This window comes from Furipterus horrens, unplaced genomic scaffold (genome assembly GCF_987537825.1).
Source record: "Furipterus horrens unplaced genomic scaffold, mFurHor1.1.pri manual_scaffold_9, whole genome shotgun sequence".
Lineage (NCBI taxonomy): Eukaryota > Metazoa > Chordata > Mammalia > Chiroptera > Furipteridae > Furipterus > Furipterus horrens.
In genome coordinates this window covers 80,391,699-80,419,358 of record NW_028327179.1, presented here as the reverse complement: position 1 = coordinate 80,419,358, position 27,660 = coordinate 80,391,699, and the positions used below count along the sequence as shown (strand labels likewise).

The 27,660-nt window shown below is 40.9% G+C and overlaps 2 protein-coding genes and 1 long non-coding RNA gene across 6 annotated transcripts in view; 1 reads left to right on the top strand and 2 right to left on the bottom strand.

The window, feature by feature from the left end:
* LOC150002027 (palmitoyltransferase ZDHHC11-like) overlaps positions 1-27,660 on the top strand; it is a 426,431-nt gene that overhangs the window by 49,506 nt on the left and 349,265 nt on the right. The window lies entirely within an intron of this gene.
* LOC150002028 (uncharacterized) overlaps positions 1-27,660 on the bottom strand; it is a 399,760-nt gene that overhangs the window by 39,190 nt on the left and 332,910 nt on the right. The gene's annotated exons all lie outside the window — the stretch shown is intronic.
* The window catches only part of LOC150002034 (zeta-crystallin-like), a 30,947-nt gene that overhangs the window by 782 nt on the left and 2,505 nt on the right, over positions 1-27,660 (bottom strand). The window contains exons 2-6 of one of the 3 annotated variants that reach the window (XM_090287451.1): positions 26,919-27,042; positions 23,180-23,332; positions 18,654-18,817; positions 12,480-12,531; positions 4,267-4,382 (exon numbers count right to left, since the gene is read on the bottom strand). In XM_090287451.1, coding sequence (XP_090143577.1) covers positions 4,374-4,382; positions 12,480-12,531; positions 18,654-18,817; positions 23,180-23,332; positions 26,919-27,029 — 489 coding nt within the window. In that variant the 5' untranslated portion in view covers positions 27,030-27,042 and the 3' untranslated portion in view covers positions 4,267-4,373. Of the gene's footprint in view, positions 1-4,266; positions 4,383-9,888; positions 10,212-12,479; positions 12,532-18,653; positions 18,818-23,179; positions 23,333-26,918; positions 27,043-27,660 lie in introns of those variants that run through there. The other 2 variants (XM_090287450.1, XM_090287449.1) reach the window with 2 other exon arrangements.

Below are 27,660 nucleotides of genomic sequence, written 5' to 3'. Positions count from 1 at the left end.
ATACTAAGAAAGAAGCTCCTGGACCACAGAACTCTAATGTTAAAATCTGAGCTTGGAGGGAAAGCAGACAGACTACAGAATAAAGACCACACGGGTTTAGGTATCCTGCCCTACAACTGGACTTAAAGCTCACAAGGTTTGTGAGCTGACCACTATCTTGAACTAACCAGAGACTCAGATAGTCAGGAGTTCATTCTACAATGGTTACAGGGAACCTTCAAATGCCCTTCCAGGCAGTTGGTCCTTAACACCCCTTCTTTTTATCTTTACTTTACTGTAATAACTTTTCTTTCTTCTCCCGCTTTTTCTTCTTAACTATCTCCTCCTTCTCTTTATTTTTCCTTCAGGCTTTCTTCTTCTTCTTTTTTTTTTTTTCACATACTACTGATGTTTACTCAGGACTAAGACAACATCTTACTCATTTCTGTGTGTGAACAGCTGCTTCAAACCCAATCAAAGGCCTGGGAACCATAACTTATAGTTTCCCTACCTAGCACAGTACCTTGCTTTATTAGTAAAGGGTCTAGAGTGATAACCCCAAATACTTAAAATAGAGAACTAAAATTAGGCCTTTAGGGAATATAGTGCATTGATTGCAATAATGGACCCAAATTGTTTATACATCCCTGTGTTCATGCTCTTCATAGTGTCTTCTCAGATGACTCAAGCCATTGGCTTAAGCCAGTGGGACAGTAACTGATACGATGGGAATAGACTTGAAAAGCACTTGTACACTGGGGTGGTCCTCTTCCTGCCCGTGAAGTCCTGAGCTGCAGTGTGAAGGAGCCCAGGCGAGCGAGCTGGAGCAGGAGAGGGCGCGTGGAACAGGCAGTGCGCCATCCACTGAGCTCCCCTATACCAGCTCTCCCCTGGGAGCCCAGCCAGGATCAGCCAAGCATGAGCCCAAATAGCAGAGTAACCTGGTTAAGCCCAATCCACACTGTGGACCCACAGAACTAGGAGCTACATAAATAGCTATTCAGTCGCTGAGTTTGGGGTTTCTGTTATGTAGCAAAAACTCAGTGATACAAAAGTAAATTTCCTTCATAAAAAGAACTACAGAGTTCTGGCCAAGATGGAGGCATAGGTAGATACGCTGCATCTCCCTCCACAGTGAAGAAGGAATACAGCTACCTCAAAACTAAAACAAAAAACAAACAAAAAAAAGACCAAAAACCAGAAGTACCAGAAAATCGAGCTGCATGGAAATCCAACAAACAAAGAAATAAAGAATAAACACTCATCCAGGCAAGTAGGAGCGGCAGAACCAAAGCGGAAGGAGTTCATCAACACCAAGCCATTATTATATGAAATGTTAAAGAGATATGTTTAAGAAAAAGAAGATCAAAATATGAACATTAACATGACAACAAACCCACAACTATCAACAACTGAATCTCAAAAACAAAAAATAAGCAACAGAATAGAACAGAAACAGAATCATAGGTATGGGGAACATTGGGAGGGTTATCAGCTGGGAGAGGTTTCGGGTAGGAAGGGGGAAATGATGCGGGCATTAAGAAGCGTAACTGGTAGATACAAAATAGACACCAGGATGTTAAGAATAGTAAGGAAAGGGTGAAGCCAAAGAACTTATATGCAGGAACCATGGACATGAACTACGGGGGCTAAGATTGCTGGAGGGGAGAGGGTTACTGAGTGGAGGGGAGCAAACAGAAAAGAAATTGGGACAACTGTAACAGCATAATCAGTAAAATATACCACAAAGAAAGAAGTATAATTGGTAAGACAGGGGGATGTTAAGAATAGTACAGGAAGGGGTGAAGCCAAAGAACTTTATGCACAACCCATTGACATGAATTAAGGGGGATGGGATTGCTGGGTGGAAGGGCGGTACTGGGCAGAGGGAAGAAGCAAAGGGAAAAGAAATTGGAACCACTGTAATAGCATAATCAAGAAACATACTTAAAAAAAGAACCACATATCTTTCACACATAAAAAACTCCTACATATCGATAAGGGCCTGATTCCATATATACATCCTTATTCATGAGAATATTGGTATGTCCAGGTACATCCTTTTCAGTGAATTTCCTGGGAGATTGGCAACCCCTCCAGCCAACTAGGATGGTCACCAGGCAGAGGATGACTCACATCCCCATCAGACACACCCACTCATCACCTGAGTGCAGTGGGTGTCTGGTCCTGGGTGCTGGTACCTGCCCTCTCCAGGGACAAGTGGGGACAGACTACTAGGCTCCATGGTACACTCCTAACAGGCAGGTCCGACATCACTGAATTCACAACCTCAGGGCCAAATGGTCTCCCTCAAGTATTGCTGAGGACAGCTGCAGCCAGGTGGAAAAGCCTCTAACTACTCAAATATCACCTCTCTGCGTCCTCCTTACCTTAGAGTCACCACACACCACCTGCCTGACAGCCCCATGGAGTGTGAAAACAGACTGCTCCCAAGAGACAGATGGCAGCACACCTTTAGCTCAGCTACACTGCCCTAGATGAGGCACCTAAACAAACATCTGGCAAGCCCTTCTAATGCTCCCCTGAGCCGCCTGGTGGTGCACATTTCTTTGTTAAGCTTTAAGCTTTCCTGGGATCACAGATTTCCTTTGCTTTCTTTCCCTGACAGCCAGGTGTCCTGGACAGCTGGCCACATATAAAGGCTGAGTCATCCCCGTCCATGCAAATCTCTGGGAGAGCTGGGAGACTCACGGTACCATCCTTGCTTTCTGTGTGTTTCTCCTCAGCAAAACTCTTCACAGTTGAACTAACTTTTGACATCTGGCCTCCTGCCAGGGTGCAGAAGGACTCTCAAGGCCTCTCCAGATGGAGCCAGAGGCTAGGACCCTGCAGCAACGGATTATGAGGGAGGGTCACCACCATGACAAGCCCTAGCCAGACACTCCAAAGGACCACTCCTTTTCACCATTCGTTTAATATGCACTGATCTCGCACCCCACGGTGTCAGCCTGCATTAGCATGGAGCACCCCCAGGTCATGAACTACTGCACTATCCATGGACACATACGGCAGGTTCAATCCCCTGCATGTGTCATGGCAAGGCATGAAGAAGCCAATGGTATTTCAGAGGAAGGCCCCCTTCGGCCTCACCAGTCAGCCCTTTTATACCAGCATTTCATGACATCACTGTGAAGAGTTCTTGGGCCATCTACCTAAGAAACTAAGCAAGTGAGAGCTGCTGGCTTGAGCCTGTCCATGGGGCTTAGTCACTGAGTAGGGGACCTGTAGAGGAGACACATGCTGGGGTCACACTTTGTCCTGCAGTCAACTAGCCCAGATGTGTGTTTCAGCATGTGGGTCTGCCCTAGTCCATTTGTATTTTCAGCAGAGTGGACGGGCCGGGACCTGGGGTGCTGAGAGCTCCCTCCACCCATGGAATGTGCTTCTCACATGCCCTCAGGGAGACTGCACACCCAGAGCTACCTCGGGGGCTCCTAAGCCAGGCATTTCGCAATTATTACCTGACGTCTATACAACAGACACTGCAAGACCATAATGGTCCCACTTTAAAGATTAAGAGAAGCCAGGAGAGGTTAAATAACTTCCTGCCACTCACACACCAGAAGAGCACTGGGCTTAGCCCTGACAGTCAACAGAAGCCAAGCTATGATGCCCCCTCAGACTGCTGCCCCATAATTCCTAAGGAGATGGCCAGAGCACAAGGATGAAGGTGGCTGTGACTCGAGGCGGCCCCAGGTATTGCGCTGCCTTAGAGCACTTAGAATGGTCAAAGTTCTGTTACAAGAGAGAGGAAGAAAGGAGAAGTGGAGTTTCTGGCTTTCCTGCTTTCACTAATCAGACACATCCTCCCTCTCTTCAGAGCAGCCCCCCTGGGCCCAGCTGCAGCCACCTGGGAGTCTGGAGAATTTCTAGGCCTGTGCTGTGAGGTCAACATGCAGGTGACACTTCTCCCCACCCCAGGAGACCAGGCCCTGTGATCAAGGAGGCTTGTGGCCCCTGTACAGCCGAGAGCCCAGCACAGACCAGACCCTGAAGCCTGGCCACATCTCCTCGATGGCCCATCACAGCCAGCCACTGAGGCAAAGGAATTTTGTTCCCACAAGATTTATGAACCAAGGTCTTACTGTCCTCCAGAAAAAGCAAACTCTTTAAGTCAATGTCTGAATACAGGCAGGTCGGCTGGGTGATTCTGGCCACATCATTCTGGCCTACGGAGCTCTGCATGGCAGTGAACCCTAGCCCCTGGCACTGGCTGGTGGCCCCAGGATCCCGTCTGTAAAACTGCATTCGAGTCAGGATACTTACAAATGCTCTGTCGGATCCACACCCAGGCGCTGGCTGCTCTTTTCCGTTTGGTATACTGTGGTCAATAATGATAGTTTCTGTATTGGCTAAACAAAATCCATTGGACCTCATGAATTCTGAAAATGAAAACAGTAAGAGAAACATGCAGGAGGGGTAAGGTTTTGAAGTTTGAGGCTTACACCAATCTCCAGACTACTGCCCTGTCTCCCCCACACTTTATGAGAATACTCTGCACCCCAGAAGTGCACTCTGGTGCCCATCTGGAGCTCTGCCACACACAGTAAGGGGCCAATGCCAATCTGCACTGGAGCCACACGTGCTGACTTGACCTATGGAAGCCAAGAGGCTCCTCTCTCCCCCAGGAAGAGGCTCTGGTTGTCTGAGTGCTCTCCCCATAAGCCCTTCCCCGTGCATTGAAAGCTGGAACCGAAAGAGCACTGGGCTCACATCTGGCAGCCTGGGTTTGAGTCCAGGTCCGCGGCACTCTGCCGGGGCTGCCGGTTTCTAAGCGCTCACCTGTGTCTGAGACAGGATAACACCATCACCGCCCTGGGCTTCCATGGTGATCAAATGAGATCAATGTGTGTTTTAAACCAAATGGGCGACTTCACCTTTTGCTTTATCTAACTCTATAACAGAACCCCTGGGCTGCTCCGATTGAAACAGAACCCACGGGCTGTTAAGTTAGGGGCCCGATTGCCCGCCGCCAGAATTATAACTCTCAATACCAGAGTTTGGTGAAAAGATAAAGAATTGTTTGTTTACACATAGTCCTGCCTCTCCCTCCCAGACCTGGCCAGTCTTAGGAAAGTCAGAAACACCGTTTCCCTACTTCCTAGGCACAGTTCAGCTTTACCAGTAGCTGCCAATCACTCAGTTCGGATTGGGGAGGTCCTTTCTGTGCTGTGGTGCCCTCCAGCTCTCAATGCAGGACTGCCTTGATTCTCAGCCTCCTTGCAAACTGCCTTCTTCCTGTAAACCTCGGGGATCTCCTCTCCTTCTCAAAACCGCCTGGCGAGAGCTTCTTCTTTAAGCAGCCTGGAGACCCCTTCTCCAAGCCACGTGGAGGGAGCCCACAAGAGCCAGAGAGTGAGGGCGTGAGGGCCAGAGAGAGAGCCTCCTAGAGCCAGAGCCAGCCCAAAAATATCCGCAGCTCCTCTCTTCCTCCCTGCCTCCTCTCTCTCCCTCCATCCTATCACGCAGTGGGTGTTGCAAAACCGTCCTGACCATTCACAGAACCCTATGTAGGCTCTGTCTGCTTCTTCCGTACCAGCCCACAGTCCAAGATCCCTTCCATCTTCCTGAGTCTTGGAAGTAAAGCAGATCTTTGCAACAATGTTTCCAGCCACTAGCTCCAGGCATGCAAGGGCATCCTGAAAGCTGCTTCCTGCTCCCTATCTCCCAGCCGCAAACTCTGGGGTTTCTTTTTGGACTCCCCTGTTTCTGTAACAACTCTGTATATAAATCGATTTTTTACCAACAAGCAGGAAGTTCATAATTTAAAGAGACCAACAAGGAAAACATATTCATGTCTACGTTGGCTGTACGGTGTTAGATTTTCGAGGACATGGGTCTGGTTGTCTGGTGCCAGAAGGGGTGGGAATGGGAGGCCTGAGGGTATGGCAGCTGAACTGGCACCGGCTGGGAGCCTGGGCCCTGCAGCTCAGCTCAACAATGAGCTCTGTGACCTTGGGACTCAGTACCCTGAACTGGAAAATTTCTGATGTATTCTCAAATCCAAAGAAGTATCCCAAGGATCATCATCTTCCCATTCAAGGCCTAACACATGGAAACACAGGGAAACACACCGCTCAAAATAGCCCTTCCTCTCTGCTGGTGAGCTCCATGGCTTGTTAGGGACCAGCCCAGGAGGGAAGCTCATCTGAGCTCTGCCTCCTGTCTCCACCTCCTTCTGCCCCTCCACCTGGTCCACAGCAGGAGGTGAGCAGCAACCAGCAAGTGAAGCTCTCCTCTGGCCCCACCCCCTTCGTCAGTGGAAAAACTGGTCCCTGGTGCCAAAAAGGTTGGGAACCACTGGCATTGACACATGGGCACCTGGTCTCACTGGGCATCTGATGCTATTGTTGTCTGGGAAATTGTTTTATTTTTTTCTTACATCTCACCATAATTTAGACTATTTTATTCCCATGTATGGATTTGATTTTTGTATAAGTCAGCGTGTAACTCCATGTCTAGTTTTAATCTTTCTAGGGATTTGGTTCTCATTTCTTGAAATTTCTCTCCATATGAATAGAATTAGGGAAACTATATAAAAATGAAGAAAGAAAAAGAGAAGATTTCCTCCTCACCCCCACATGGATAAAATGACTATTCATCAGTAATATTTGCCAAGTAATTCATTGCTAAAATTTCCACTTGGCTTTCTGGAGAAGTGACAGCTCGTATTTCTCTGGTTTTCTCCAACACCAGCTCAGTCGGTCACATTCCCAGTCATGTCAGCACAGCATGCCCTGCCTTGTCCTGCCTTCCTGGTTGGAGTCCCCCAGAGCTGCAACCTGCTCAAAAACAAGCGCAAACAGCCTGCAAGTCCTGAGAAGGAGTACTGAAAACCAACAGAAAGTTGGTGCTTGGAACCTCTGTGGTCAACTACATTTCCAGGAGCAAGAAGATGCAAAAAGATGTTTACCAAACCTTAGCGATTCTGAAGATGGCTAAATCTTAACAAGAAAGACTAAGAGTCTCTCACCTTGCTTATTTTCTTACATTTTCATTATAAAAATGGCTACACAAAAATTCACCAATTTTGATTTTTTTTAAATGCAAGCTGATAGGGCAGCCGTTATGATACAATTTAACAAAATTGTTTCAAATGAAGTTAAAGACAACAAAGTGCTACTAGAACCATCTTACAAAAAACAAACAAACAAACTTTAGGGCCAATCCAATATTTTATATTAGCTTCAGGCATACAGCATAGTGGTAAAACATTATAATAATTTACAAAGTCATCTCCCCAACAAGTTTATAGATGTACTTACCTGGCACCATACCTAGTTATTACAATATTATGGGCTATACAAGGTCTGTCCAGAAAGTATCGAGCCATGTAATATGAAAAAGACATTTATTGAAGATGATACAAGAAACATTGCACATAGAACAATGATAACTCAGTTTGCTTCAAAGTAGGCACCTTGGGACCTCACACAGTCGCCGTCACCTGCCCCATCGTATTTTCCTGAATCTCATCGAAGGTCTGAAATCTCTTCCCTTTCAAAGGTCATTTTAGTTCTGGGAATAGCCAGAAGTCTCAAGGTGCCAAATTTGAGCTGTAGGGGGGCTGAGTCACCTGGGTGATTTGATGTTTCGACAAAAATCTCTGCACAAGACATGATGCATGAGCAAGGGTGTTGTCATGATGAAGCTGACAATCACCAGTTGCCCATAGCTATGGCCTTCTGAATCATTCGAATAGTTTCCGCAGAAGAATGTTCAAACTTAACACAAAATTCGATGCAGATCTGTTGCTCTCCTTGCTCATTTTGAATGTGATAGCCACACAGTACACATGCTCACTCCAATGCGTCTACCGCTCCCACTAACTAGTACAGTGAAGTTGTCCTTGTTCACACATGTGCATTCCAGTGCACTCTCTTTGGCTGCCAGGTTGCACTGATGTCACACAAACTGGTCCCGTTATATTAACACATTGTATTCAGGTGTTTAGTGCCAACGCATTATGGTGGGAGTGGCGATTTTTTGAAATATGCGTGCAAATTTTGTCGTTACGTAAAGTCACTATAAATTAAAAACTACTTCGAATATTTTTATAAAACTTTGATTTTTCTGATCTTAGAATGTATTCTTCATCATTATTATGAAAGATAAAGGCACTCTGTGCACAATTTGCAAAAAATGTAATTTTACGTGTCCCGACAACAATGGGTTAACAATGATTAGGTTTTTTCTGCACAGACCTCATACTGCCTGTGGTGTACTTCACATCCCTGTGACTACTTTGTAACTACCAATTTGTACTTCTTAATCCCTTCACCTTTTTCACCCAGCTCCCCAATCCCTCTCTCATCTGGCTACTGTTAGTTGGTTCTCTTAACCCAGTAGTTTTAAGATTGTTTGTATCCTTGTAAACATTTATTAAATACATATAGTGAACTTAAAATTCTTCTAATTCCTACCCTATTGTTAAGAAACTTCAAGTTTAAATGAAGAGGTAAGAACAACAGCTACCTTTATTGAGCATTTATACTGTGCCAAGTTCCACACTTAAATAATTTCTATGCGTCAGTTTACTTCATCCTCACAAGACGCCTATGAAGCAGATATGATTATTGCCCCTATTCTACACTTAAAAAAAGTGAAACCTATAAAATGTAAGTAACTTGCCCAGGATACAGAGATGGAAACAAGCTGGACCAAATCAGAGTGCAGAGCTTGAGTTTTAACCACTGCATCAATATGTTTACTTAGCATCTACTTTGTGCAAAGGTACAGAGTTTAAAGATGATCAAAATATGTTCACTGACTTCATACTTTAACTGAACATATAAAAAAAATACTACATAACAGATGTAAGGCCTCTATCATTTAAGTGGAAGAGACAGGTATATGGGCAAATTAATTTATTTACCTGTATGATAAACATCCATAAAGTATTTACTATGTGCGAGACATGGTACTTCATGCAAGAAACTGACATTCTAAAGATGGGGGAACATGATAAACAAAAGCCTGAACAAAGTAAATTCAGAAAATAAAAAATATGAAAATAAAACAGCCTATTGGGTTAGAAAGAGATTGGGAAAGGGGTTAGTTAGGTCATCAGGGAAAGCTGCGCTGAAGAGAGGAGACCCAAATGAAGTGAGGGACAAGCCACATGAAGGTCTGGGAAGCCACATGGGGTATGTTGTAGGAAGAATGGTGATGACTAACCTGGTGAAGTGAGAATGAGCTTAGGGTGTTCAAAAGAAAGGGGGGCAATGTGGCTTGAGGGGCACACGGGAGAAGTGGAAGAAGAAGCCAGAGGGGCACATAGAGGCCAAGGCACTCATGGCCTCGCAGGTAAACGTTTGAATTACATTAAAGAACCATGCAGAACTACCAGAGAGCTTAAATCAGATCCGATCCGATTTAGTCTTTAAAAAGAACATCCGAATTATATGAGAGGCAGAAGAGAGGGTTACAGGGAAATAAGAGTAGGAAAACCAGTCAGCAGGTGATGTAATCGTCTAGATAAGAGGTGAAGCTGGCTTGGACTGAGGTGTCCGCACTGGAAAGAATAACAACTAATACAGATAAAATTTAAAGGTAAACTGAAGGGCCTTCCTCACAGATTGTGGCATGTGAGGAAAAGAGAAAAACCAAGGATGTTTCCTAGGTCCTTGGAGATTGACTAGGTAGATTAATGGGATAAAGAAGATTAGAGAGGATCAAGTTTGTGAAAGCACCAAGAATTCACTTTGAACGGGCTTAGTTGTATATTACTCACCTAACAGGTGATGTTCAGCAATCAGCTCAAAATGGGAATGGACTCGAAAGAGTTTAGAGCTGGAAATAATAAATCTGAGGCTTATCAGTTTCCAGATGGTATAACCATGGGATTAGATTAAATAAATAAATAAATAAACGAAACAAGCTATTGGGTTGCCAGAAAAAAATGTGTTTAATACAATATAAAGAATAAATAAAAATGTTTTAGAAATATAGATACAAGCAATTATTTAAAATACAATTAGTAAGCCATACATGTTTGAGTCAATGCCAAACGAATGGTACAGATGAGTGTCACATGCATTTAGAGCGTTTCTTAAACCGGGCACTACTGACGTCTTGGGCTGGATAATCCTTTGTTGTGCGGCTATCCTGTGCCTGGAAGGATGTTCTGCAGAATATCTCACTGCTGCCCACGAGATGGCAGAACCCTCCACCCAGATTCAATAAACAAATGTCCATAGACACTCCACTGCCTGTGAACAAGGAAGACGGATGCTAGAAATTCATCCCTTATTGATAACAACTGATTTAGGGGAAGGCAAAATCATCATGGATTGGGCGTGATAAAAAAGGAGTAAAATGAAAAATGATGATAGAACCTAATCAAATGTAACAGTATCACAAACTCCCAGGCCTTGGATAGACCTTAAAGGCATAATAAGCCTGAACTCAATTGGGTTATGAAAGGAATTTGATTTAACCAAAACTACATGGAATGCACTGTTTGTTGAGTGAGAATACATGAAATATAATACACTATGGGGTTAGCACAATCAATTGTTACTACTTTAATTTTCAATTAAAAATTTCAGTTAAAAAGGCTTTTAATAAAACCACATTTAACCTAAAAACTAATGTAAATATATCCTCTTATGCTCTAACTACTTCATTCAGACACTCAATAAATATTTTAAAGGCCCTGTTTATTCTATTCTTGTCAACAATTATACTAGCCACATTCCCTCAATAGGTATGTCTACCACTTTCCTTCTACTTATTTTGCTGACACTATAACAGGGCACTCCCCGCCAACAGATCTGAATAATACCCGTGTTCATAAATTCTGCATCAGTTTAAATACACAACATAATCCCAAAGGAACTTGAATTAAATGAGAACAGAATGTACAAACAGAAGCAAGAAAAGCCCAGCACTGTTTCCCTCAGACAGGGCAGGGAGGATCAGAAGCGTTTCACACGCCAGATTGCTGGGCTATCCCTGCCAGCTGAGGATTTAACAGACTCAGCCAGCTCGGGGAACAGTGTGGATTTTGCCTTTAAAAAAAAATCATGGTGAAGTGACTGGGCTTTTTACAAGACAGTAAATAAAGGGAATAGAGATTTTCTCTCTCCTTCCTATTGAAATTTCAGAGTACAAGGTTAGCTCTCTGAATGCCAAAGCAGTTTAAATAAATGTATGTTTGACAGAGACTGTAGTTATTTAGAGTTAAATATAATTTAACCCCAAAATAGCCTCTTTGGTGAAGGTAAACAATGGGAGTACTTGACAAGGTATATTTGTCATATTCTCTCAGGCCCCATAAGGACAATTCTGGTGTCTTTTCAGTAAAGAGTCTGATCTGTGAAATCTTTCAGAATTGATCTCTTTGAGGTACACAGGAAGCTGGGTGTGAAACCCTGTGATTCATCTATGCAACATTAACAGACACAATGGACTGAATTCTCTGTAGTACCTGGCCACCTTTAAAGGTAAGTTCACATATTCAGAATGCCACTCATTATTCCAGAGACAACCTACTGCCCAGAATATGTAGTGTTCTGAAAGGGTTAACCATCTTCCTCAAGGTGGGCCATCTGGCCTTAGTGTATCCAAAATTTCTAGTACCTGGCCACTTTTAAAGGTAAGTTCACATATTCAGAATGCCACTCATTATTCCAGAGACAACCTACTGTCCAGAATACGTAGTGTTCCGAAAGGGTTAACCATCTTCCTCAAGGGGAGCCATCTGGCCTTAGTGTATCCAAAATTTCTAACCAATCTACATGCAGGATAAAGGTCATATGGATTTCTTGGTAAATTCTGACCTCAGAGCTCTAAATTTTCCTGTAAGCTCCTCAGAGGAAGAGAGACAGCCAGTTTCTTGAAGAAGTTTCTAACAGCCCTGCATTGGGTGACTTTGTTAAAGGGTTTATTTTATAAGTTCTGAGTAATCCCCCGGCCCACCTTCCATTAGCATTTAAACCAAGGGTTGTGGTGTTAAGAAAACAGCTGTATACTTTGCACTCCATGAATGTCATCAAAGCACAGCAGGCAGGCAGTGTGGGGGTGGGGGAGGTAAAAAGGACGATGAGATCAGTGTTGCTCTGCAGTGCTGTCTGGGGCAATGTATGTAAAGCTATAATGAACCTTCGTTCTTTATGTAAGAAAATATGGAATTAATATTCACCTTAAAAAGTGGTTTAAAATTCTAAATGAATATTCTTATAACATATGCCACTTGAAGGCAAAAACAAAGCCAGTTTATCTTGGTCCACACTCAATATGGGTGAAAAGCTAATATAGATACATTTTTGATGGGGTAATCTGTTGAATTTATTAATGAAGAAGTGCTAAACTAATGACAAGAAATTGCCTTCAGAAGACAGAACTTAAAGAAGCTTTACTACATAGAGGAAAAAAGCACCCTTGATTATATTTATAAATTTGACTTTTAAAACTGACTTAAATGTGAAACCCACAAATGAAAGCCCATTTAAAAATAAACTTAAAAAAATACTTACTCCTCCGCTAGCCCCATGAACCAGAACACTTTCTCCAGCCTTCACACGAGCGCTGCAAAAGAAAGCATAGGTTCATCATCTCACTGTAAAGCTAATTAAGCCGACATAATTTAAATTATTCTCAAGGAAATTCTACCCTTAGTCCAGCTAACACTTATCCAAAGAAGAAACTCATGGTGAGATATTCTACAGGCTCCAGAGAATCAAAAAATGATTCTTCAGAACCACAGATAAAAGAAAACTTCAATTCATTCAACAAATGATTACACAGGAGAACAATTTTTAACATAATTCCTCTTGAGTTCGATTTTTCAGCTGTTTTAGACTTAAATAGGCATGCTGATTTCAAAACTGCAGATAGTTTTCTTCTATCACGTCAAGTTTTTTCTGTACAGCTTATTTTATGCAACCACTCTAGGCTGGATCGAGCCTGGATCGAGGGAAGCACTAGAGCCATCCTATTGGCTGAGAGCAAACCTCCCTCGAGTGGGGAGGGGTGGGGGATGACCTTGGAGACCAGCGACAGGTTCATACTTGTCTAGGCTATTCAGTTACACACGAGACACTGTGGTGAGAGGTTGTGTGCTGCTCTATATAGTGAATCGTATTCTGAAGTGTAGTCCAAGTTCTTGTCTGTATACAGGGAGTTGCAGAATTTATTATTTTATTTACATACGTACTTACTTCCTTTCCTTCAGATCATGTCTGCCTCTGCTGTTGCTCATAGTAAGTGCCTAAACAACCCTGATTCATTTTGTTATATCTATGGCAGTTTCACCATTGCCAGTCAAAGGACAAACATCAATGCATTTGTCAGGCAAGCCTATTTTGCATATCTTAAAGTAAAACTTGGTGATCAAGATAAGTCTTGGGCCCCTCACAAGGTGTGCGAACAGTGTCACGAGTTTATGGATGTGGACGAAGGGAACACATGATAAATTGCCATTTGGTATACCTATGGTTTGGTGAGAGCCCAGCGATCATTCAAGTGACTGTTACTTTTGTATAGTGAAAACGTCAGGATATACCAAGAAAAATAAATGTAAAATAGAGCATCCTAGTCTACCATCAGCTATAGGCCCAGTGCTTCATTCAACTGAAATCCCAGTGCCAGTTTTCATTGAACCCACCTCTTTCGAAAAACAGGAGTATGGTGAAGAACTAAGTGACAGCAACGATGATGATTTTGAAATTGAAGATAACTGAGTTCGTAAGGAATTCGATCAGCATGAGTTGAATGATTTGGCACGAGATTTGGGACTACGCAAAAAGGCTTCAGAACTCCTAGCATCAAGACTCATGAGAAAAACTTGATTGAAAAAGGAGTGAAGGTACCCTTCTTTCAGTCAAGAGAAAGTGTATTTCTGCAGTACTTTCGAAGTGACGGTGGCTTTGTGTATTGCCGTAACATACGTGGTTTAATGGAGGAACTGGGAATTCCAACCTAGAACGCAACTGAATGGCGACTGTTCGTCGACAGCTCGAAGAGGAGCTTGAAGTGTGTCCTCCTCCACAACGGCAATTTACTTGGTGCAGTCCCAACTGGCCATTTAGTCTGTTTTCGTGAAGAATATGAAGATAGAAAGAGAGTCTTTGGTCTTTTGCCATATCACAAGCACAATTGGATCATCTGTGTTGACCTTAAAATGGTCTGCTTCCTTCTCTGTCAGCAACGCGGATACACCGAGTATCCCTGTTTTCTGTGTATGTGGGACAGCAGAGCTCATGAGAAGCATTGGGTGGAGTCAAATCGGCCTCCAAGATCTGACCTCAAACCTCATGATCCAAACATTCTACATGAGCCACTTATTGGCAGAAAGAACATTATATTCCCACCTCTGCACATAAAACTGGGTCTCATGAAGCAATTTGTGAAAGCTTTGTCAACTGAAGGAGACTGTTTCAAGTATCTCATTTTGTCATTTCCTAGCCTGTCGTTTGAAAAGATAAAATACCTTAATATGTATGTTTGGTAGCAGAACTTTACTACTTGTACACAATTTGACTTACAATAACAATATGTAGGCTCTATATGAATAAAATAACTCTAAATAAACAGTATATTCAGGTAATTTTTCTTTATTTTCTTTTGTGTGTACATTTTGTATGATTTGGGGGATAAAGGGAGGGTATCCTGTACCTTAAAAAGTTGATGTGATAGAGAAAAACTTGGTCATTTTTGGATTCGGATCCCTAAAGTTAGTACAAAACAAGTGTCAGATCTAACTCAACAAAAACTGTGCTTCCCAGTGTTATTAGAGTCTATTATGCGCCAGGCACTGTGCTGGATGCCACGATCACTCATGGTGCTCCCTGCTGCAGGATGCGGTCCATGCAGGGAGGGTAAGTGGACCTGCTGAAGCTAGAGGAACTGGAGTTCCTCACTGATTCCCACAGAAAGCATCTCAGAACAGTCCATGAGAGCCAGTCTTTATTCTGTGGCACAGAGCACTGCGCAAGTAAACATCGGAGACAGACTCTTTCAGAGAACATTTTTACTTTCCCATGCCTTCAGACATCACGTTGCACCAGCCTGTAAGCTCTCGTTTCAGAAAACAATGCTCAGTCAGCAATGATAAGAGAGTAAGAGATACGATAAATCCTCTCACAAAGGTTCCCGTGTCAGCCCTAAAATGTCTAGATTTTCTGGTGAAATGACATCCGTGTTTTTTTACTTCTGGTTCATACCACTACTTTTCTAATATACTGAAAACAAGGATTGTGCAGCCAGCACATAGGGGATCCTTCATTATTCCAGCTGGCCAAGTGCTAATATCACAAGCCAGCAGCTGTTGTGTGATCCAGATCTTACTCCCAGACAGGAGCTCTTACTTCCTAAAACAACAGGGCTGGGCGCCCATGACATGATGTTCAGTCTGGGAGTGAAAACACAGTAATCTGGAGTCCTGCTCAAGGCTGTGTGCCAACAGCGGACAAATGGCAGTTATGAGCAGTAAATGAAACTAACCCTCCTGCTTGGGATAAGGGGATTGAGGGTAGTGAATTAAACAGAGGGTCTCAAATGATAAACTTTGACATTTTAAAAGGTAAAATACAATGTAAGGCAACAGGATGACTAATGTTATATTGTGGCCTATGAAACACTTCTCAATGAATTTGAAAAAACATCTTATAAACAACCCCTCAAACACTTGGAGCACATTCTCCTAAATCCCTGGGCCTGCGGCAGGTAGAGAAAAAAAAACAGGCTAACCCTCTGCTGGATCCCCACTACTCTGATCCTTCTAACCTTGTGTGGAGTCACTGTGATGGTTAATTTTATGTCAGCTTGGCTGGGCTGGAGTGCCAGAGTTTGGTCAAACGTTATTCTGATCTCAATGTTTCTGTTGAAGGTGTTTCTTAGATAAGAGTAGCATTTGAATCGGTAGACTCCGAGTAAAACAGATTGCCTTCCTTAATACAGATGGGCCTCATCTAATCAGTTGAAAGCCTTAAGAGCAAAAGACTACCTTCTTCTGGGACAAGAAGGAATTCTGCCAGCAGATTGCCTTTGGAATTAACTGAAATTCTTCCCTGAGTCTCCAGACCCTATCAGATTTTTTGTTTGTTTGTTTTTCTTAGTTCCCTGGGGGTCACAGTAGGAGCTTGTGCACTTGGCCTGGCCTTCCAAGCTGTTGCCCCTTGCTTGCTTCCTCCTAGTCAATGAAGAATAGTATCTGGCACATAGGTTTTTCTTCCACCCCAAAGATAAGCCCAATCTAGGAGATTTTAGCATTCACCAGGGAGAAAGCCTTACATCACCATTCCTGAACTCTCCTCCGTATTAGTCACTCTCTCTCAGGGCTAAACCTAGTAACCACCTCCAACCATTCTACCTGAAAACTACCAGGTGATAGTAACCAATATTATGACAACAATCTCCTACCCTAGCTCTGTAAACTCATATTCTATCAAAACCTTTCCTTCAGCTTCACAGAGATTGCTGTCTCTCGATTGATCTATTTCTGCCCACTTGCTGCTCTTGGCCTTATCCCCTTCCCTCATCAGCCTGGGCCCCTGGAAGATTACCCCAACTTCTCTTCTCTTTCTCTCCAGTATTTCCATTTCCTTTGCACTGTTCTGTTTTGCCACCAATACTACAGCCCTGAACCAATGTTAAAACCTAACTTCCTAAATAATTTGGCTAAGACTAGAAAAAAAATCACACAACAATGTGCATTTTGGTGCTACTTTGCCTGAGATAATCACATATAAGTTCCTTCAATACTGTACCTCTCTACCCATATGCTTTCCATAATTATACCATCTTTATATCCTCTAGGTTTGATGGATAAGCTATCCTTCCAATATTTGAAGCCAATCGCTCTACTGATGTCCTAAGTCCTTTCCATCTTGCCTTATGCAGGATCCTGTTCCATATGCCACCCCTCCCTCTCTGCTAGATCCTTTCTCAACTGTAAACATGTTCAAGTCTTGTCCTTCCTTCCCCAAATCCTTCTGTTCCTACACTCTCCTCAAGTACTCTTCTACTCCTTCCTGTTGGTCTCCCCCAACTTTTTGGAAGAGTAGTCTCCATTCAGGAATCAATTTGCCCTTCCTTCTTCAACCCACTCAATCAGCTTCTGTCCCATCACTCCCCTGAAAACAATATGACTAAAGTCACCAATGATCTCCTAATTGCTGAGCCCAACTGTTATTTTTTTTCCAAATACACCTCACTGCTGCATTTGACATTTAGCCTCCCTCCTTAGTAGCAAAACCAACTACTACCCCTAACACTATCAACACTAATTGAGTACTTACTCTGTGCCAGGCTCTATACTAAGAGGTATGCATTACCTCATTTAATTTTTGCCACACCCCTATAAGGTAGGTGCTATTAGTTTTTCAAATCAGTAAACTGAAGCTGAGACAGGGCAGTAACTTGACCAAGGTCATATAGCTAGTGGTAGGTGAAGACAGTACTCCAACCCAGGTCTTCCTGTCTTCAAAGCCCATGAGCTAAACAGGTGTTTAACAAACACCATGACTTCTAGACTCTCTTGGTCTTGTAATACACTCCTTTTGGTTTTATTGAGCCTCTGTCCCCTACTTCTGACCACACCAATACATGTTGGTTTTCACTAAAGTTCTATTCTCGTTCCACTCTTCCTCTCACTCCCTGAGGGATTTCAATCACTTTCATCTTATCAGTTCTCACCCACATGTTGATATCCCCAAATGTATTCCTCTAGCCTTCAATCTTACAACTCTTTCATCCAATAGTCTGTTGGACTTGTCAATTAGGATGTCTGTATTCTTAAGCTTTTCCTTTACCTAATTCTCCACATGCAGTCACCAAATATTCCCAATTTTACACCCTAAATAGTTGTCCTTTCCTCTCCACTTCTTCTTCTATGACCCTTGCTCTGGACAAGAAGTATTTTGCCCATATGATACGCCTATAAGACACTCCCATCTCTTCCATTCCTGTGGTCAAGTCCATCTTTCACAGAACTGGTAAGTGGTATCAACAGAACACAAATAGGACAATATTACTGTCCTGAATAAAACTTCATGACCCCCCCAATCCCTTACAGAACAATGTTAGAGCTCTATAATCTAGCTTTCACAATCGGAAACCTACATATGTGGTGATGACAGCTAACATATATTGAGAGATTATCTATTCTTTGCCACTCTTCGCCTTAAAAATCTTCTATCCAACAAAACCAGATTGTTCTAGCTCTCCACGGATACCATGCTTCCCCCCCACACACACACTAGCTACTCCCATTGTCAAGAATGCCCTCTCCACTCCCAGCTCCCTTCCCAATCTAATTCCCTCTGATTGTTTTCAAATATAGCTTTAACATAGTCCAAGCCTTTACACCTTGCCAGGAAGACCTACCTCATCACCACAGGCACATCCCTTGTGATCTCATAAATCTCTATGCACATCTCTACCACTGTACTTTCCACATTGTATATAACTGTTATTACTCCTAGGTCCGCTTCCCTTACTAGACTGTGAGCATCTTGAACACAAAGACAGTGTTTTGCTCTTTTTTGTATCCATGGTGATTAGAACAATCTCTCAAATTAGCAGTTTCCACTTCATAAAAGCTTAACGGTAACAAAACGGTACCCCAAAATGACAGACAGATGGTTGGGAAAAAAGCAATTAACACTGCCCTCCTTTGTTGTTGGCTATTTAGTTGAGAGTGTTATTACCTGTGGAGCAGAGCTCGATACGCAGTAAAATATGGGACACCCAGAGCAGCTCCTTGTTTAAAGTCCAGTTTTTCTGGCAGTGTGTAAACAGTGTCATCGGCTATGACAGCAAACTCTGCGGAGCCCCCAGAGACCGTGCTGGTAGTGAAAACTCTGTCACCTTTCTGGGGGAAGCAATACATTCATATGTGTGTCAGAGATTAAAAGTGACATTAAAATGGGTATAATCTTATTTTATGATGCTTTTGAACTTTTTCCTCAGATACAGTATAATACAATACTATAGTAGTTTCAGATGTACAACATAGTGATTAGATATTTATATAACTTATGAAGTGATCACCCTGAGCTGAAATCCTTTTTAATGCAAAGTTTATAACAAGAAATAAGCATTTATATAGTTTTCTACATCTTAGGGTCTCGTAAAAATAACTTTAAACTACTAAATACTTTTAAGTATTTTATTAATGGGAACCAGTGAGAAGAAAAATTATGAGAAATAGAAAAAAGCAAAGGAAAGCAAACCTCCAGAATGGTATAATGATGAAAATGATAACGAACCTTTATTGAAAGTGTATTGTGCTAGGCACTGCAGTAAGTATCTTATGAATATTATATAATTTGATCTTCATAACAGCTTAAGAGGTAAGTAGTTTTATTATCGCTACTTTAGAATTAATCCCACAATACAAATAATAAAATTGAGGCAAAAAGAAATTCAGTAATTTTCTCAGATGAAGAAGTTAGTAAATGGCAGTTAATAAAATCACTTTTGCCCAAAATACTAGGGAGAAAAAATAAAATGTAAGGTTTCGCCCTGGCCAGATGGCTCAGTTGGTTAGTGTAGTCCCATATGCCAAAAGGTTGCAGGTTCAATCCCCAGTTGGGCTCATTGGGAAGGCAATCTGTCAATGTTTCTCTCTCAAATCAATGTCTCTCTCTCTTTCTCTACCCCCTTTTCCTCTCTCTCTAAAAAACAAACAAACAGAAAACAAACCAAAAAACAAAACCCAAACAAACAAACAAACAAAACCCCATATCTTTGGGTGAGGATTAAAAAGAAAGTAAGGTTTCTTCCACACAGCAATTACCTGCTCTAAATCCTCTCCACAGATTTCTTCACCCCTACATTTCCTTCATTTTTCATGTTTACACCAAAAGGCAGGACTCTGTGCCTGGATCCTGACAGCAGGAAGAGCTGGGACTGGCTTCAGCATTTGTCCCAGCACCAGAAACAGCAATCTCTCAATAAACGTCTGTGCAGCCCTTACTGCTCAAGAGCAGAGCATAACTGAGGGTGAGACAAGGCTCTGTATAAGCATCGTGGGGCTGCCTGATGCGACCTGCACACTAGGGGAATGAGGCTGCCCACTGCCATCGCCTGCCCTAACTTCTCTCCCTTGAAAAAAAAAGAAAGCATTCCTTGGAATAAGCAAAACATTAAGACAATAATGCTCAGTATACTTAAATTTGTCCTATAATGAAGAGATATGAAAAACTAACAGCACTATATGGTGGGGTGTAGATGGGGTGTAGACAAACAACATTCAAAAGGCATCTACGAGTAAGAGACAAGCATCGCTGCTTCAGTGTCCCCTGTAAATGGTCAAGTATAACTAGGTTAAGATCAAGCGTGCTTTTATAGTTTAAAAACAAGACGCATTAATTTTAGTATAATTCAAACATTTACTAAGAATCCACTATACAGAAAGCATTTCTTTGAGTTCTGTGAAAGATATTAGTAAGCAAGACATTCCCTTTAACATCAAGCATCCTTAAGTCTAGGAAAAGAGAAATAACATGGAAATAATTACAAAGCAAGGTAAACGTGATGAGCCATTAAAGATAGATACAAGAAAAATAAAGAAATTATTTCTAAGTTAAGAGAATCAAGAATACTTTCATTGAGAAGTTAATATTTGAGGTAGGTCTTGAAGAATAGGAGATTTGAAAACTAGAATTGAAAAGTCATTTTGGGTGAAGAAAACTAAGTAAGTAAAGGAATAGTGGCAGGAAAAAAAAAAGCCAGCATTCATTCCCAAAGAATAAATAGACTAATGTATGGAATGTAATATTTTCAAGAGATAAAAAGAAAAGAAATGAAAGCTGGAGTGTCAAATCCCTTGAATCCATATTTGTAAGTTTCAGTTTAATTCTGCCAAGCAGAAGAATCAATATGAACAAAGACAGAGATAAAAGAGCATGAGCTATGGAGGGAAGAACAAAAAGTTATCACTAAACTGCAGGGAGAGAAGGAATAGGAGATACAAATGGAAAAATGGGAGAGAGAGAATATTTTAAAATAGTCTTCTTTTGTAACATAAGCAATTGCAACAATATCTTGAAATCTACACAAAATGAATGCAAGAATTAATTGTAAAACTATCAGAATTACATTTTAGAAAACACCTCCTACAGAGCAAGGAGAGATTCAAGGAGTAAGGGGGGAGGGGAGAGTGGTAAGGTACAAGTGTCTATTATAGAAGTCCAGGTAAGGACCTAGGAAAGCTAACCTAATCTACAGAGAGTTGAAATGGAAGGAGAGAAGGAGAGAGAAAACAGTTCTAATAAGGAAGAACGGAGGAGGGAGAGTGACGAGATAAGCCTCAAGCCCCCAGAGGTCACCAAGGCAGTCACACGAGAGAAGAGCAGAGATGAAGCGCGAAGAGACAAGCTCAGTTTTTAAACACGGAGTAAGAAGTTTTGGAGGTTGACCAGTGGGTCCTGTCTCTCCAGCACTGCTTTCTGTGACGATGGACACCATCCTATCTCCGCATGGGGCTAGTGAGTAGTGGTAACATTGCTAGTTTGACTAAGGAACTGTTTTTTGTCTTTGTTTTTCAAGTTAAATTTGAATTTTAAATTGCCACTAGCCATTAAAACGTGGCCGCCGAGCTTAGTAACTAGACTTACCATGGGAATCATTTTGTAAATTATATAAATGTCTAACCACTATACTATATTGCTGAAACTAATATAAAATATTGAATGTCACCTGTCATAGAAAAAAAGTTAAATGTTCATCTAATACAAAAAATAATTAAAAATAAATTCTTTAGAAAGAAAAAGAGCCTAAATATTAGGAAAATGTTAACTACATAAGAGACTCAATGCGTCGCTTATGTAAGATTAGGAAATGGTTCTTTTATGTGATTAATATTTGGTTGGGCTTAAAATACTGCTTCAATAAAATATTTAGAAATTTTTATATAAGAAAAGAAAATTCTAAGCAGAAGATATCCATGTAATAATGGAAAATACGGATGTACATGAAATCATCATGAGGAAGGTATACAATATAAAACAGAGGTGTAAGGAGGGACTGGGAGCGCTGAGGAGCATCCCGAGAAAAAGAGGCTTGGAAAAGGATGCCCAGAAAGGAAGGGGGAGGAAAAGAACGGGAGAAATGATGTCACAGAAGCTGCAGAAAAAAGTTTTTTTTTTTTTGTTTTTTTTTTTTTTAAGAAAAACTAAGTGACTGAGAGTGTCAAATGTCACAGAAAAGTCAAGAGAGATAATGACATAAAAGGGCCCATTAACTCCAGCAATATAGATGCCATTAGTGACATTAGCAAGAATCATTTCAGTGGAGCGATGGGGGCAGAAGCCAGGTTGCTATGGGCTGAGGAGTGGAAAGCTATAGGAATTTGCCTGTCTTCCTGTTCAGGGGCCATGTTAATCATCTCTGTCTCAGTCCAATTTTGGATAAATGAGGGACCAAAGTTGAGCAGGTCAAGGAATTATGAGGAAAGATGCTAGAACATGAGTATATTCTCCATATTTAAAAGTCTTTTGGTATATAAATAGTAAGAGTCCTGATCATAACATTTTCATTGACTCTATCACCTTGTTCTGTCTGAGTCAGAGCTCAGAAAATATATAGTGACCTTGCATTTTTTTCATCTTTACTTATAATTCCAAAAAAATTACATTCCCTTTACTTTGTGAAGCTAAATTTATTAAAAGTATTAAAAATTGTGTTGGTTTGTGCCCGGACCAGTATGGCTCAGTTGGCTGCAGCGTCATCCGAAGGGTCCTAGGTTCAATTCCCAGTCAGGGCACATGTCTAGGTTGCTGGTTTGGTCCTCAGATGGGGCACATACAAGAGGCAATTGATCAATGTCTCTCCCCCACATTGATGTTTCTCTCCTTCTCTCTCTCCCTCCCTTCCCCTCTCTCTAAAATCAATAAGCATGTCCTCGGGTGAGGATTTAAAAAACATAAATGTTTGTTTGTGTATTATCAAGAGTTAGGAAGTAATATAATTTTCTTTCCTTACATATTACTGTTAAAAGGCTCACCATTTAATTCTGTTGGGGATGTGAAGATATAGAAATGATCCTGCACTTATTCCCAACAATGCAAATAAACAAGGCCTCTGGATCAAAGGTAATTTCTTTATTACTAGAGGAGACCCCCAAGTGGCAGAAATTGTGTAATACTTAAATACAGACACATTTTAAAACTATGTTAAAATATTTTAAGAAAATATTAAGCTAACATAGAAATAATTAAAAGTGTAATACCTTGAAAGCAGGTACATCATCTCCAACAGCTTCTATTACCCCAGCCACATCCGAGCCAGGAGTACAGGGTAAGAGTGGTTTTCTACTATAAGTACCAGAGCGAATATATGTGGCCACTGGGTTTACACCACATGCATGAACTTTGATTAGAACCTGCAATGACAATGTATTAGTTTACACAGAGCATTCAGACATTATGCTAGGACTGTAATGATTACACTGGGGAACACAATTTTCGTTTAGATCTGACACTTGTTTCTTATCAACTTTTGACATCTGAATCCAAAAATGACTCCAGTTTTTATCTATCATTTCAACTTTTTAAGGTACAGGATACCCTCCCTCTGTCCAAAAAATCATACAAAATGTATATACAAATGAAAATTTTTAAAAAATGACCCAAGTATACTCTTTACTTAGAGAGTTATTTTATTCATATAGAGGCTATATTGTTACTGTAAGTCAAATTGTGTACAAGTAGTAAAGTTCTGCTACCAAACGTACATATTAAGGTATTTTATCTTTTCAAACGACAGGCTAGGAAATGACAAAATGAGATACTTGAAACAGTCTCCTTCAGTTGACAAAGCTTTAACAAATTGCTTCATGAGACCCAGTTTTATGTGCGGAGGTGGGAATATAATGTTCTCTCTGTCAAGTGGCTCATGTAGAATGTTTGGATCACCAGGTTTGAGGTCAGATCTTGGAGGCCAATTCGACTCCACCCAATGCGTCCCCCGAACTCTGCTGTCCCACATACACAGAAAACAGGGATACTCGGTGTATCCGCGTTGCTGACCGAGAAGGAAGCAGACCATTTTAAGGTCAACACAGATGATCCAATTGTGCTTGTGATATAGCAAAAGACCAAAGACTCTCTTTCTATCTTCATATTCTTCACGAAAACAGACTAAATGGCCAGTTGGGACTGCACCAAGTAAATTGCCGTTGTGGAGGAGGACACACTTCAAGCTCCTCTTCGAGCTGTCGACGAACAGTGGCCATTCAGTTGCGTTCTAGGTTGGAATTCCCAGTTCCTCCATTAAACCACGTATGTTATGGCAATACACAAAGCCACCGTCACTTCAAAAGTACTGAAGAAATGCACTTTCTCTTGATCGAAAGTAGGATGCCTTCGCTCCTTTTTCACGCAAGTTTTTCTCATATAGTCTTGATGCTAGGAGTTCTGATAGTTCCAAATCTCGTGCCAAATCATTCAACTCATGCTGATCAAATCCCTTACGAACTTGGTCATCTTCAATTTCAAAATCATCATCGTTGCTGTCACTTAGTTCTTCACCATACTCCTGTTTTTCGAAAGAGGTGGGTTCAATGAAAACTGGCACTGGGATTTCAGCTGAATGAGGCACTAGGTGTACAGCTGATGGTAGACTAGGATACTCTATTTTACATTTATTTTTCTTGGTATATCCTGACGTTTTCAGTATACAAAAGTAACAGTCACTTGAATGATCTCTGGGCTCTTGCCAAACCATAGGTATACCAAATGGCAATTTATCATGTGTTCCCTTTGTGCACATCTGTAAACTCTCAACACACAGCTTGCATACCTTGTGAGGGGCCCAAGACTTATTTTGATCACCAAGTTTTACTTTAAAATACAGTATTCACTGTATTTTACTTATTGTGGGTATTATGTTCTAGACCACCCCCGCGATAGGTGAAAATCCACGAAGTAGGACCCTTACATTTATTTTAGTATTTATACATATTTTAAGGCTTTATAAACCCTTCCCACACACTTATAAACAATTCCCAATCCCTTATTAACCTTTCCCACTCCCTTATTAACCTTTTCCACACTTTTATAAACACTAATGTTCTTAAACATATTCTACACTCTTAAACCTACGTAACTTTAACAACATATGTAGACAGCACCACAAAATCCCATGATATAGCAAAAAATCCACGATAAATAATTAAATATAATTTTAAAAATCCTGTGATACAGTGAGGCCACAATAAGTGAACTGCGATATAGAGAGGGACTACCGTATACAGACTAGAACTCGGACTACACTTTGGAATATGATTTACTATATAGAGCAGCACACAACCTCTCACCACACTGTCTAATGTGTAATTGAAAAGCCTAGACAAGTATGAACCTGTCGCTGGTTTCCAAGGTCATCCTCTCTCCCCCTGACTCAAGGGAGGTTTGCTCTCAGCCAATAGGATGGCACTAGTGCTTCCCTCGATCCAGGCTCCATCCAGCCTAGAGTGGTTGCATTAAGATAAGCTGTAAAGAAAAACTTGACGTGATAGAAGAAAACTAACTGTAGTTTTGAAATCAGCAAGCCTATTTAAGTCTAAATAGCTGAAAAATCTAACTCAAGAGGAATTATGTTAAAATTTGTTCCCCTGTGTTATGGGTACTATAAAAATGAAGGGGAAAAACCTTGCCTTCAATGAGCTCACCTTCCTGTTTTCCAAATCCACATTTAAATAAAAATGTAAGGCAGAATGGTTTATGTGCCAAATGAAAAACATTTTGAGAAAATAGTGATGGAAATACTTGAGATGTGTGGCAGAGACCTTTCTGTGCTCATCAAATCTATTTCCTCCTCCTGGGTATAGAGGAAAGAACTATTGTTTCCTGGCTCATTTACAGTTATGAGTAGCCAAAGGATTGAGTTCTAGCCAAGGGACTCTGAACAAAAGTGATGAGAGCCACTTCCAGGCCTGTCCCATAAAGGCCTTCTGAGGCAATCCACACTGCTTCTGCCCTTTCATGTGACCTCAGAAGACAGGCATTGAAAGTGGCAGAGCCACATGCTGGAGGACACCTGGGTCCCTGAGCCAGTGCTGGAGGAGAGCTACCAACTAACATTTTCGAATTCTGGAATCTAGTGAATAAGAAATAATTTTCTATTGTTGATTTATTGATATTTTAAGGTTACTTCTACTACAGAAGCTTATTTTACCTCAATTAACACAGAATTACTTCTGCTGTAAGAGTAAAGAAAGGCATTTAAAAAGAAGTGGTATTCGTACTAGGCCTTAATGGATGAGCTGAAATTCTGTGGGATTTGGAGAAAACTTATATTTCAAGTTAAAGGACAATTTCGTGCAAAGACAGAAGGAACAAAAGGGCCTCATGGAGAAACTGGATAAAGCTTGATGCTACTATAGCACAGTCTATTGAAAAAGAGTGATAAGAAATAAATATATAAAGATAGGTTATGGCCAAATTGTGAAAACGCTCATAAAGTTTGCTAAGGAAATTAAGACTCAGGAGCCATGGCAACTGCAGTAATAACAATACATAAGTTTTATTGAAAATGTATACGTATTGTTAAAGTCACTGGAAATGAAATGATTAAGCTCTACATTTAAACTCTCTTAATTCATATACGAAAAGCCGGTATGCAGAAGAAAATTGTTTTCCTGATGTCCACAAAATAAAAATCAGGAAAATTTATAATAGAGTAACTATTCACAACTACTTATGACTCCATTTAAAAAAAATCCTACTGCACTGCATCGATGATTCTCAACTTCAAAAAATTCTTAAAACGCCACATTATTTCTTTTCTTAGATCTACTTCACTTGTTATTAGAATTATGTTATCTTTGTCAGAGCTCATAAGCAGTGTAAAATTTGTCTTTAACTATCTTTACAATCACTATGAGTCTGCTTCTTTTGAATATTAATTTGATGTGCTAGAGACTCATACTCTGTAATTATTGCCTGTTTTTAAGTAATTATTTCCACCTGATGGTCTTTTGGAATTGGTACTGCAACATCCGACTGAAATTTCAGCACTTCTGGTCCACCAAATTCAAAAACTCTAATAGCTCTCATCAACTTCTGTCCAGTCGCCATGGTGATCTAGAGACTGAGGGAAAAAAAAATTAATGTATTGTCCTATTGCAGCTAGGCTATTACTATGTTTTTTTCCCCTGGAGGGTCAGATCAAACAATTTTTCAAATGACAATTTAAATCACAAGCTTACACTGATCTCATTTCATGTTTAAAACCTTTCATCTTACAAATCCTTCAGCTACAAAGCAAAATACTTCATATTGTTTCCTGTAGCCATTCAATGCCTTCAACAGGGAATCAAACATGCAAACAAAAACATCTGGATAGGTCTAACAAAATGAATATTGTAGGTGTCCTTTTGTGTACGCTTGGGCTGCAACATCTTGGAAATTTTAGGAGCTAATATAAATTTCATTAACATGAGATAAATAGATCTTTTTTTGTTATTAATTATTTCAAATACATAAATACAAAGAATATGATAAACACATTTATCTGCCACCCACCTTTAACAAATCTTAACATTTTAAAAACCTAAAATATTATTGATATAACTGAAGCCTCCAGTACCTATCTCCAAACCCATTTGTCCCACCCATCCATGAGATAACTGTTACCATAAACTCATTAAAATATTCTCGATTCTATAACTGTATAATCTTCTTTGATTTAACGTAACAATGTTTCCAC